Source organism: Manacus candei, unplaced genomic scaffold (assembly GCF_025592945.1).
Source record: "Manacus candei isolate 608988 ecotype Guabito, Panama unplaced genomic scaffold, ASM2559294v1 h1tg000037l, whole genome shotgun sequence".
NCBI classification, from domain to species: domain Eukaryota; kingdom Metazoa; phylum Chordata; class Aves; order Passeriformes; family Pipridae; genus Manacus; species Manacus candei.
Genome location: NW_026138085.1, coordinates 14,427,109 through 14,439,846, shown reverse-complemented (window position 1 = coordinate 14,439,846; position 12,738 = coordinate 14,427,109). Strand labels below are relative to the sequence as shown.

The 12,738-nt window shown below is 45.0% G+C and overlaps 2 protein-coding genes and 1 long non-coding RNA gene across 7 annotated transcripts in view; 2 read left to right on the top strand and 1 right to left on the bottom strand.

Moving 5' to 3' along the window:
• Nucleotides 1–1,245: 1,245 nt before the first annotated feature.
• Nucleotides 1,246–6,969, bottom strand: LOC127473937 (uncharacterized). The gene is made up of 4 exons (XR_007905624.1): nt 6,853–6,969; nt 5,457–5,576; nt 3,051–3,225; nt 1,246–2,658 (listed from the first exon to the last, which is right to left on the bottom strand). It is a non-coding gene; the product is annotated as an uncharacterized LOC127473937 (long non-coding RNA).
• On the top strand, nt 5,681–7,164 carry LOC127473924 (sterile alpha motif domain-containing protein 1-like). Its single transcript, XM_051794191.1, has 2 exons — nt 5,681–6,418; nt 6,777–7,164. Exons 1-2 carry the CDS (start codon nt 6,342–6,344, stop codon nt 7,162–7,164), a joined length of 465 nt encoding a protein of 154 aa, XP_051650151.1. The 5' UTR covers nt 5,681–6,341.
• The window catches only part of HNRNPAB (heterogeneous nuclear ribonucleoprotein A/B), a 29,244-nt gene continuing 23,659 nt past the window's right edge, over nt 7,154–12,738 (top strand). For 3 of the 5 annotated variants that reach the window (XM_051794155.1, XM_051794153.1, XM_051794154.1), the window contains exons 1-5: nt 7,154–7,289; nt 7,404–7,694; nt 10,562–10,730; nt 10,815–10,973; nt 11,385–11,516. In XM_051794155.1, coding sequence (XP_051650115.1) covers nt 7,441–7,694; nt 10,562–10,730; nt 10,815–10,973; nt 11,385–11,516 — 714 coding nt within the window. In that variant the 5' untranslated portion in view covers nt 7,154–7,289; nt 7,404–7,440. The remainder of the gene's footprint in view (nt 7,290–7,403; nt 7,695–10,561; nt 10,731–10,814; nt 10,974–11,384; nt 11,517–12,738) is intronic. The other 2 variants (XM_051794158.1, XM_051794156.1) reach the window with 2 other exon arrangements.

The following is a 12,738-nucleotide window of genomic DNA, read 5'->3' as shown; positions in this document are numbered from 1 at the left end:
CTCTAATGGTGTTCTTCAGCACTGTTATTGAATTACAGTGTCTATCCGGTGCCACTTAACTCTTACGAGAAAAACAAACATATAACGAGTAGGAAACAGTTTTCTACATTAAGCCATGATGAGCTGCGCCTTAAGCAGAGCTGGGGAGCCACCATTCCCTGGGGGTTTATCCCAGATTTTGCATCATCACCTCAATACATTTGCTTTCTGCACACTCCCTGTTTCCTCAGCTCTCCGGGATCTCAGCTGGGAGCAATTACAGCACAGCCATGGTCCATCCAACATGATCCTTTGTGCCACAGCCCAAAGGGCTGGGCGTTGGGTCTCCGGTGTCGCCTCCGTCCCTGTTTACCCCGAGCTCCCGGGATGGAGCCCGGCCAGCTGGCCCCACGCTATCGGGGCGTGGGCCGGAGAGCAGCACCGATAACCCCTGGGCTGGCTCTGTCACCCTGCTCTCAAAAACCGTGCGATCCGAGGCGCTCTGGAGACCTCGGGCCCGCTGGCGAGTTCAGCCAAAACTGCGCTTGAACCCTTGGGGTGACGCTGACAGAGGGATGGAAAGAAAACACAGGAATATAAACATTATTTTTTTAATGAAATCAGACCAAAAGTAGATGCAAAGGAGGAAAGACAAAAAAGCCCCCCTACTTGGAGCCATAGATGCTGACACTGTGTGCCCTCGTTAGCTGAGGAAATAGCAAATTTACTGCACAAGCTGGTTTTAGTGTAGGAAAAATCCATTTTATCCTAATCTTTTTTGTGAGTCATGTAAATACTGTAAACATAGAAACAAGAAACAAAACAATGCAATTATTTCCTCTCAGCCAGTCTGAGATATGCTTAGAAACCAAAGATTGAAGTTATTATTCACATACCCTAAAAAAATGAAGGTTCCAAGTGCCTTAGACTGAGTAATTCAGATACAGGCTTTCCTTCACCGACATAGGCACATAGCATTTTTTAATTAACAGAAATACCTTATGCAGTGTTTCATTTGAAGACAGCGTAAACACTCCAGCTACAGAGAGATAATGGATAAACATGTTTTATTTTTTTTAAAAAATGCTGATAGAAAGAGTTCACCAGTTTTTTAGTTTAGTTCAGAATTAATTCAGCAAGAGTTGTTCCTTTTCAGTGAGCTCAAGTCGACAGCCCTAGCTTAAATTTAGCAGTTAGTCTTCCTCAGCCTGCATGAACACTTCAGAATTATTACATAAGAAATGTTAGATTTAATATCCATGTAGAACAGTTAACATTAATCCCTTGCAATTTCTTTATTGCGTGCATTTATTTTTTCTTACAGTTAACCCAGTTAAAAAACCCCCGAACATCTTTCTGTGCATCCTTAGAGGCTGCAGTTTGACTGGGAGCAGAGCACTGTGCACTTCTCTCCTCTCCACAGGCCCTGGGGCTGTGTCAGAATTTCTCCTGCTCGCTGTTTCCAGAAGCATTTCTGGAGGGCGGAGAGTGTCTAATTTTAGTTCTCGGAGAATCCTCCGCTCTCCAATGGGCGAGCGGCTGCATCTGGAGCTGCAGCCAATTACCCGGGGTTTCCTCCTGCTACACTTCCCACGATGGTTTAATAATGCAGACGTACAAATTTAAAGTGGCCCCACACATTAAGAGAAAATCATGTGTTCCCCAACAAAGACACATCTTTTTGCACCAGCAGAACCTTAAAGCTTTCTTTTAAAGCCTTGGATGCCATAAACCTGTCCTTAAAACTCTGTGTTAATAAATTATGTTTACTGTCTTCACAGTGCTTGAAAAAATACTTCTGATAACTGAAAGGCTGGTCTGAAGCATCTTCCCTAACTTCTGGAGGTCAGGGATGTGGTTTTAAGAAAAGAAAAAAACAAACAAAAAACCCAAAGTAAAATTATAATTACAATGCGATGAACCTTTGCAGTTCTGAGTACTCTGGGCATAGCTTGGCTGCTGTATCTTATCTGTTAAGCGGTTTAACAAGCCTTAGTTGTCTCACTTATTTTTAGCTGGCATGGAATATAACAACATGGAAAGATTGTGGGCTGCAGGTGCATTTAAATCCTAGCAACAACAGATAAATAACTTTTTCAGGAAAACTATTATTTCAGAGCTTTGTACTGCAAGAAGGTGCAGAGCAGAAACTAACATCTTGTAGACTGTTAAAAAAGGAAGAAAAACAGAATGATGAAAATAACAGAGTGAAGAAAAGCTAAAGAAATAATACCAACTAGTAGCATTGATTAAAAATGAACCTTGCACATCTTTTAGCTTTATTTGCATTTTGATGTTAAGTACAGAAATGTTTGCTTCAGCAGCAATGTCCTAACTACACATTTACCACACACAACTTTCATTCACCACTGACTCTTTTGTCCTTTCTTTTCATGATGAACTGTCATACCTACCCACAGAACCAGCTTACCTTCCCCACTTGCTTCATCCATGCTTGCTCTTGCAGTGCAAAGTGTCTCTGACGGAAATCCTGTGATCGAGCCAACTTCCTCTCCTGCACGCCTGCTCTCTCCTCCATTTCTGCCTCCTCACAGCCAAACAATTCTCCTTCTGCAGCTCCTCTGCACTCCTGTAATCCTACTGAGCTTTCCATTGCTGCTGATTAACCCTTGTCAGGCCTTCCTTTCTGCTGTCCTCTGCTTGTTATCTCACCATTTTCTTTAAAGATAAAAGTAATAAGTTAGTCTCTTGCTGCTTCCTCTGTCTACAAGTCTCTAAGTGGCAATAACAAAAGCTTATCTACACGTCTTCTGGAACTCCATCACTTGCCTCGTTTACTTCACTCTATATCATTTCCTGATCTTCCCAACACCTACTCCTTCATTTGCTCACAGCTTTACTTGTTCAGTCTGCTCTGACCCCCAGCACCCACATAGATATGCTTGTCTCTTTACCTTAAAAAAAAAAAAAGTTCCCTTCAAACTTGGTTTTGCTTCCTCTCATCATCTGAAGGCTTCTCAATCCATCTTAAACCACTCTCTTGTTTCCTCTTCATTCGCATTTAGCGTACCTAGATCGTGTCCTAGCTTAGTTTGTGCAGTTATTCTCACCTATTTCAGCTGGTTCAGCTTGGCTTGTCAGTCCTTTCTCTTGTGTTTCTTTCCCTTTTCTGCAGTGGTGCGTGCCATTTTTGACTCTCCAAGCTCACATCCCAATGGCAAGTGTAGGTGGGATTGCCTCTCAACACTGCCTTCCAACTTCAGGTGTCTCCGTTGCAATTCAAATCTGGGTAATGAGAGTGTGTTAGACAAACCATCTGCCTGAAACTCAACCCCTTTTCACTGAGTGATTTTACAGCCAACTGAGGAAAGGAGTGGGAACCTTACAAACGTGGTTTGGGCTCAGATTGCTTTGAACTGCTGGGGAAGGGTCAGCCAAGACATGGTCTTTGTTATTCATTGATGTGACTGGGGATTGTGCTCGAGCTCTCCTCATCTCACTTACTGATGACAACTTTTTCTCTGGCCTCAGCAGACAAAGCATTTGCTTCCATTCAGAAAGCCCTGCAAGGCCTTTTCCTTAGTTATTCAGTAACTATGTTAGTTTCCCACACCTTTCCAAAGAGAGGGGTCTCTATCACACACAAACCTGTTATTCTTCAGTTCCAAGCTCATTCATGCACTGATCTGGTTCTAGGTACCTTTTGTTTCACTCTGTAAAGGTATCTTCTGTGTCCTGGCCCTACAACTGAATTCCACTACTGCCCTTTCAAGTAAACACCTTCCTGCTTTATCCCATGTTGTTGCTCAGGATGAGCTCCTGTTGAACACCTGTAGAGGTTGGCACTGACAATTTGTTTCCTATAAAGCTCCTCCTCATCTGTATACAGACATTCTGTACAGATACTGCATATTGATATTAGGCTTCTACCTAAACTTTTGGATCAGAAACACTTGCAGGCATTTGCTGCTTCATTGTTCTACATAATGTTTAACATAATACTGGCTTGGATTACCCCTGAGGCCTCTAAGCTCAGGGATAAGTACCCAGTGTGATCCCATCCATGATGAAGAAATGAGTGTATGAGTAAACCAATAAAAATATTTTATCTAATGAATTACAAGAGGCAATCAGTTTAAAAAGGCTTTTTTTTAAAGCCAGTGCCTCCTCAAGGGCATCTTCTCTTCATCTCAGTTCTATGTTGCATAAGGAATCTTTTTTGCCATTCTTATTTTTAGCACTTACCTTCAGCCCTACCACTGGGGTTACTTGCATAGTTATTATTATTAATAAAATGTATTTATTTATGCTGTGTAAAGACTAAGACAGAAGCTTTCTATAGCATCTGTTCTATAGCATCTGTAATTGGTATAGAACAGGCAGTTTGTGGCCTGAGATGCTTACAATTAATATAGACAAGAGAGACACAGGGATTCAAAATTCAAGGCAGTGAATGATGTTTGTTCTCTTTTTTTTTTTTTTTTTAAAGAAGAGGGCACCTAGAAAAATCAACACAATGGAAATAATGGGAAAATGGAGAGGATGAAGGGAAGGAGGCAATGAAGACAGGTATGGCATAAAACTGGTATGAACAGTTTTCAAGGCAGGGCTTGGCATACACTGCAAGTTTGATAGAACAGCAAAATTAGGCCTAAGATCAGAAAGTCCATATGCAAGTAAAATTCAATTGAAATTCAGGCATTACTATGAATAGTAATTACAGGATTAAAAAATGGCAAACAGTGATAGTTTTTTTTTTTTTTCAGTGGTAAATGTGTCAGGTAAGGAGAATTACCACCCAAGAAGGTATGTGTGTACTTTTCTTTGATTAACCACAGGCTTTGAGTGGGGAGTGAAATGCAAGACCAAAACCCAAGTCACAGCCCTGAGGAATTTTTTAAAATTACTTGTGGCATGATGGGGCCTGGTGAGAAAAATTATAACCATAACAACCCATACTCTCAAGTTTCTCAGTCTGCCATGTCTAGATGTGTAAAGAATGACTTTGTTAGTTGGGCCAGGCACAGTTTTCAAACCAGGCTGCTTAGCCAGTCTACAACCACACTGTTATCCTGGTGTTGGACATGGGACACAGGAGGCATCAAACAGCTATTAAAATGGGATGTCTGGGAATCACAGAGAGCCCTGGGAGCTGCTGTTTGGAACTGCTAAGATGAGAGATGGAGATGGACTTGACCAGGAGAAATGGGCAGCTGGAAAAAACACAGCTTCAAAGAAAGCCCTGTTAAGCAGAAACAGGAAAACACTTGCCAAAGTGCCAGTGTAAGGGAAAGATGAGACAGGTTCAGCAAAGCAAGAAAGAGAACTGGGGGGAAAAAAAGGAGAAAAGGTAAATTTATGGAAAAGTCCAAGTGAGATGTCAATCATTCACATCCTTAGCAAGACTGTGAAATACAAAGCAGAGGTTATGGGCAGTGAATCTTCCAAGAAAATGAAGTAATAAATATATCATGAAAAGCACTCAGGTTACATCCATCAGCTAAGCCTAAACTTACCTGACAGACCCATGTAAACTCTGCAATTTTCATTTTACTCTCAGATGCTGGTCTATAAACTTGTAACTTGAGGGCAGGTATATTCCTGCAGTCACCTGCCAAAACTGCATCCACAAAAACCTGCAAAAGAAGGTGGGCAGAGCACAAGATCAGTGGTATTCACCACTTCATCAATGCCAGCTACAGCAACCTGCAAGTATCAGTGTGGTCTGAGCTCCAGGTAATCACTTAAGCAAATGTGTGGTATTTTCCAATTAAGCAGGCTATCAGCACCATGTAAGTGAATGCAGCCAGCTGACAGACAGTGGCTGAGCTGGTTTTAATCACAAACCACACCTTTTTGGTGTAAACCTGATTGGTTTACAATCTAAGCCAAAGCTGCCTGAAGAAGTCACAAGAAGCCCTCTTGCTGGATGTGGGGTAAGCTCTTCTGAGATGGTATAACTTATGATAAATATTTTAAGAAAAAATTATTTGCTTCTAACGTTTTATTTAAAGCTTAATAGAAGAAAACTATCTAAAAATATATTCTCATAAAGATAATTATCTTTGTCAGCCAACATCTGCAACCTGTCCTGAGGACGTTACAATTTTCAAGTGTACTGGTTAGGTGCTCTTTGTACTGTCTTTACTGCCCTGACCTGAGAGAACATTGTTTTATAAAGTTCAGCCTAAACTGTAATTTGTCTATGGGGTACCCTACCCTGTCAGCAGCCTATGTTGAGATAGACATGTCTGAAGTTCTGGCCTACTGTATTTAGGACAAAAAGAGGTGTAAAAGAAGGACCGCTAGGATATCAAAACAGAGACTTAACAAAATGTATCACCACTATTTATTTTTATTCACAAGTAGCTCTGTGCACTCCTTCTGAGTTGTAACAGCACATGAAAATACCCAAGTTGAGCCACGAGACATATTTGAGAGGGTGGAGCGGGCGCTACCACGCGCACTCATTACTACGGTAAGTTAGGTAATAATTACTACTTTTTGCCCACAAGCTAAGGACTTAACTTTTATTTTCTTTAAAGATGTGGCCGTGAGCTCTGGCTGCATGTCCAGAAGCCAAGCTCCGTCCCTTTGACATGGACAAACGGGACGTTAGGAGCTGTAAACTGTACAAGACCGTGAGCTGTGGTTACAAGTCGAGTTCTGCACTTTGCAGCCCAACTTTGCCAGGGAGGCTGACATATCCCTGGGCGAAAGGAATTAAGGGCTGGGCACGTGCTCGGCGCTCCGGCTCCCGCAGTTATGTAATATCCAACCTAAGTTTAAAAAAAAAAAAAAACCACCACCAAACTCCGGTCCCTCTTGGGCTGCAGAACCAGCGGAGCTGGAAACACGAAGCAAAACCTTCCGTGTCCTGAAGCAACGACCGACTCCGTGCACAGAGCGCACCTCGAGCTGGAGCGGCGGGCACTGGGAGTGAGCGCAGCACTCCCCTCACAGCCGGGTGGGCACAGCGAGCCCCAAGGGCCGCGCTGGGCCCCAGTCCCCATATCCCGACATCCCGATATCCCTATCCCGCCTCGCCCGCTCTTCCCGGCCCGGTCCCGCCCACCGCCGCAGCCCAGCCAACGGCGAGCGCCGAAAGCGCTGAGTGACAGGCGGCGACGGCCAACGAGCGCGTACCTTGTTGCGGGGTGGCGCAGGCTCCGGCGCTATAAAGGCGGCCACGCGTCGAGGGCCTGGGCCCGAGTACGTGTCTGAGGGGGAGGCGGCGGTGGCGGCGCGGCCGGAGCGGAGCAGCCGCGGGCAGCGCGATCGGCTCCAGCGCCGGGGCACTTTTAATCGGACTCCGGACGGCCCGGGTTTTATCGGGAGCGGGTTTTAAAGTGAGTACCGAGCGGGATGGCGGCGGCGGAAAGGGGGAGGGGTGTGAGCGGACCGGATCAGACCGGCCCGGCCGGGGAGGAGCCGCCGCGCTGACCCGCGCTCGTCTCTCGCAGGAGCCTCTCGTCCCTCTCCCTCAGCGGACGGGGCACCATGTCCGAAGCGGAGCAGCAGCTGGCGGCCGGCGCCACCCAGAACGGGCACGAAGCGGCCGAGAGCGCCGGGGAGCAGCAGGCCGAGAGCGGCGCGGCCCCGGCAGCAGCAGCAGCGGCGGCGGGGGCAGCGGGAGCGGCATCGGCGGCGGCGGCGGGAGCCGGGCCGGCGGCGGGCACGGCGGGCACGGCCGCCAGCCAGAACGGGGCCGAGGGCGACCAGATCAACGCCAGCAAGAACGAGGAGGACGCGGGGTAAGCGCGGGCGCCGTGCGCGGCCCGGCGGGCCCGGCAGCGCCCCCGGCCCCGCGGGGAGGGCGGCGGGAGCGGCCCCGCCGAGCCGGGGCCCTGCAGCACCAGCGCTTCCTTTGTTCTGGCGCTGCCTTTTGTTGGCGCCATGTGGCGGCTGGGGGAGGGGCGCCGAGCGGGGCTGGTGCCGTCTCACGCTGTAAAATGGAAGGGGATTTACCTCTCCCGCGTTTTTCCTCAGCCTTTTCCTCCCGAGCGAAAGGGGCGGATGGAAGGAGTTGCTTTGTGTTGCAGGGGGGGCTGGTTGAAACTTTCTGGGGATCGCATGACCGGCGTCGATGTAAATGCGAACGTGTTTTGTGTAACGCGCATAAAAAAAATAATCCTGGCTTTGGAAGGCGGTCGGGGTAAGCCAAGTACTTTATAAAAGAAGTAAAGGGAAAACGGGGACGATGGAGACGGTGCGCGGTGCGTTCAAACCAGTAAGGGCGATTTTGGTGTGCTACTTTGCAGCATTGTCAGAAAACGGCTTATGTCTTGTAAGTGATTTCTGGAGGAGTCAGAGTAGTTTCGCTGTGTTTTGGTCGAGGCATCCTTGTGTACAAAAGAGGAATTTCTTTCCTATCATAGTTTGTCTGTCTGTTTTCTCAGGCGGGTCTTTGTCATTCAGGCTACCCTACGTATTTAATTGGAACTCCCTTTGTTATCACTGAGCCGTGGACCAGAGGGTCAGATCCCTCAGGTCAAACAGAGAGCTGAAGCCAGTGTAATAGGTTTTGGCTGTAAAGGAACGAATAAGACTTGCACAAGCTTCCTACAAGCTGGAGCCGGATGTACCTTTTGCAGACATTAGAAGAATTAAAAACCAGGCCCTCCAGCCGCGTGTGAATTTTCCTTTTACTGTTTTTAGTGTTTTGCGCTGAAAAGAGAGGGTGATGCTCTTACTTTCCTGCACAGGAGGTGACAAGTTTCAACCCCAAATCCGTATGAAATGAAACTTCCAAGAAAAGCAGTTATTTTAGAGGGATTGATTGGCCTATGTGGAAAATGTAGTGCTGTGCTAAAACAAGAGCTGTCCAAGCCACTGACATTAGATTGTTCTGTTAAGACCTGAAACAAGCTTCGATTTAGCTGCACCAATTCTCTCAGGAGGGGAAAAAAAGACTATGTGTTAAGGGTGCCGTTGTCCAGTTTGTGGCCTCTGAAGACAAACCCAGATATTAGGAATTTGGCCATAGTTTCAAAGGCTCTATATTGTGTTACTTAAATACCTGTAGGTATCGGTCTTCCAAGTTACAAAACAAAGCACTGCAAATTGCAGAGTGTGATGTGTGCTGCTGTGGTAAGAGGTGAATTGAGTGTGTGGCAATGCCTGTGTGTGCACCACAGCCCCAACCCGATGGCATAAAGCAGCTAAAGCTGCCTCTGGACAAATCCTGTCATCCCCCAGCCACCGAGTTACTCTTGATCTAAGTGTAGTCAGTGATGCCGGGGTGTGCTGTGGAGAGCTGCTGTGAGTCTCTTCGGGTTATAGCTCGGTCAGGGAGCTGTGATGGGAAGGAATCCACCCAGTGACCGTCCTTTAACCTGGTATTGAAAGGCTTAATAAACTTTGTAAGGCTCTGCTCTAGCGGCTGCAGGACCCTGTACATCCTACTGCAACCACCAGCTAAGAGTGCACAGCAGGTTTTTCTGGAAAACACAAGGGTTTAGCCTGCAAAGGATAAACCAGATTTCATCCAGGTTGAGAAAAAAGGGCAAAACCCCTATAACACCTTTTTTTTTCCCTCCTTTTTTTTTTCTTTTTGAATATAAATGGATAGCAGTTCTAGCAAATCAAAGTTACACATAAGCCCCCAAAGCCAATTTTACTTAGGCACAGTCTAGTTTTTAAAGTGCTGATACCTCCTAGTGCCAAATCTAGGTTGCCTCTAAACAGTGTAATGACAACTTAAACTGCTTCAGTCTATAGTTAGATAAAAAGGCTCAAACGCTTTTAAAAGCTTAGTTTGTTACCTTGGAAACTCTGAAAATAGAAAATACAGCCGTGTTATTAATGTTTTCATTTGAAGTGAAGCATTTGAAAAATGCCTTATTGCCTGATATCACTGTTTTTGTTTTTTAGCTGAACTTGTGTATTGTGTCTCACTAGAATTTAGTTCTTTGAGATGCATCTCCTTTTTCAGAGAATGTTTTGTGTGGGAAAGTAGGCAGGGAAGGACTGTATTGGCCTTTTTGGAAGTAAAGGCTAATAGTGGAGAGGCTCCTGTAGTACTGCAGGAAGACAGAACTAGATTCAGTAACTAAGCAGGAAGAAGTGTACAACAGAGTAGTTAAGGCAGGTCCAAAGTCCCATCTCATGTATGTGACTGCTATTGGAGGTCATAGATACCTGGTTTAAATTTTGCAGATTGTTCCTAGGACTAAAATTTTTACAGCCATTGGACCAAAACGCTTAAAGTAAGGCTTTTAATGCCTTACTCTTTGCTGGATGCTTTCAGAGCAGTAGGAATGATCCTGGATTCTTTGCAAAAACTGAGTTGGCAGTACCTGATAATCAATACTGCTTTTTTGCAAACAACCTAAGAGCATAAGTTAGTGGTGAGGAATATTTCAGGCAATTTGTGCTGTTTCTTATAGCCTGTAATCAACTTCAGGGTGCATTGTGGCATTTCCTCAAAAAGAGGGGGAGAAACCCACCCTTGTGCACTCCTGTAGTACCACCAGCTTTAGACAAGAGGCAAGTGTTTAACTTGGACCAGTCAGTCGTGTTCTGACAATGCTGCTGAGGGGTGTGCCACTGAGCATCTTGCTGCATGGCCTTTGCTGTAGTCCTTCCTGAATCTAAATAGCTGTTCTCTTTGAAATTTCAGGAAGATGTTTGTTGGTGGCCTCAGTTGGGATACGAGCAAAAAAGACTTGAAAGATTACTTCACCAAATTTGGTGAGGTAACCGACTGCACGATAAAGATGGACCCTAACACAGGAAGATCCAGAGGCTTTGGATTTATTCTCTTCAAAGAACCTGGGAGTGTTGAAAAGGTGAATTTGAACTTCATATTTTGGATCCTTAACTTTGAGGGGAAACTTTTCAGCTTGAATTAACCATACCAAACTGTCTTTCAGGTTCTGGAACAGAAAGAACACAGACTAGATGGCCGACTAATTGATCCCAAGAAGGCCATGGCAATGAAAAAGGATCCAGTGAAGAAAATATTTGTTGGTGGACTAAACCCAGAAGCTACAGAAGAGAAAATCAGGGAATACTTTGGAGAATTTGGAGAGGTGTGTAATGTTATCCTAGTAAACTCTGAAACATGTTGCTATTTAGTTTACTAATACTTTGGAAGTTTCAAAGTAAATTAACTTCAGATGTATCAAGGCTTCTGTAACTGATCCAGAGGTTTCCCACCTTGAGAGCAAAGGTGGCACATACTACACTAGATGCTTCCAGTGCTACTTGGATACCCTTGCCTTTAACTCAAAAGCATTTTAGCTGATATTAAAATTGGTTTGAAGAGTTGTAAAATGGAAATCTCTGGTCTGAAGGCCAGTGTTAATATAGAAAGACTAATGCAGCTTTGGTGTTGCATAATATGCATAGAGAGGAAAGTTAATAGTTTTACTGTCCCAAATGCCTTGTACTTAAGTGTTCTGCTAAAATACAAGTCTGAAAATAGTATTTCATGTCTTCAGATTGAAGCAATTGAACTTCCAATGGATCCAAAGACTAACAAAAGGAGGGGGTTTGTGTTCATCACTTTCAAGGAAGAGGATCCAGTGAAGAAGGTTTTGGAGAAGAAATTCCACAACGTCAGTGGAAGCAAGGTAGAAACTTTGACTTACAACTTTTTGTCCAAGTTACTAAGCATAATACCACTACATCTGTAACCTGGAAAGGTTTTTGCAGACCTCTTGTGTCAAGGTACTAAATTTACAATAAGGACAGCTTTCAGTTTACCCTGCTGTTGTTTTGCCATAAATTCAGTCACAGATTCTTTGCCAATATTTATGACTTTAAGAATTGCTGTGTTCTAGGGCCTTTTGTATGTAAAGTATCTAAGTGCATTCATTACAAACACATGGAGAAACTGGCTTGTGTAGCAGTATAGGCCTTATCTGTTGATGTGGCTTATTTTCAGCATAGAGCCCTTGCATAAATGTAAGCCTTAGAGACACTAACTTTGTAAGCAGCTGGCTGAAACTGGCTCTGCCTGGCTGGGGGCAACTTCTGGTTTCTTCTCTCAGAAGCCCCTTCCTGCAGCCCCCCTGCTACCAAACCCTTGTCATGTCAACCCACTACAAGGATCCAGAAAGCAAATGTAAACTTTATGGCAACTTGTACCTAGTCAGCTGGTTGTGGGAACTATTGTAAGAGTGGTGTGAGATGCTCTGAACAGCTCACTGCTTATCTGAGGGAACAGCTAATAGAGGCTCATCCCTCAAGCTGATAAGGAGAGGACTGGAGGCAAAGGATGTGTACTGGCTGGAGGTGTCCCTCTTCCTTTGCTCTGAGGCCAATGCTGTCCATACACATAATTTCAAAGCCCTGTTACATTTGGTCATACTGTCTGGCACAGTGACTTAGATTGCACTTAGACTGGTTTTGACACAGCACAAAATAAGCTTTGGCAAATGTAATGCATTGATCAAGTCTGTTTTCAGGAGAGATGAATATCTACATGCCAAGGAAGCTGAGAAATTTCTGTACCTCCTAACTATGGCTTGTTGTGTCATAGTGATAATAAAAAACAGGTTACCTTAAAGGTCCTGTGGTGAAGTACTCCAGGCCAGACTTGCTCAGGTGCTGTTGTTCCTTTTGCAGCAGCAGTAGCTTTCACCTTGGACTGTGCACAGATTCAGGAACCAGGCAGCTGACTGACAGCTTGAGCTGCAGCCTGGGAACCTGCCTTGGAAATGTCAATTCTGGTTAGTTTTTTTTAGCTGTTAGTATTTGATAAGTGATGATTTTAGTGTTGGTAGGGGTACTGTACAGTCCAACCACATGCACAGGAATAGGGTGGGCAAAGGCTGCCCTCTCACCTGGCAC

Coding starts and splice junctions, on each gene's coding strand:
- LOC127473924 (XM_051794191.1), top strand. CDS start 6,342: ATGAAAATACCCAAGTTGAGCCACGAGACATATTTGAGAGGGTGGAGC. Junction 6,419..6,776: donor CACGCGCACTCATTACTACG/GTAAGTTAGGTA, acceptor CTTGGGCTGCAG/AACCAGCGGAGCTGGAAACA.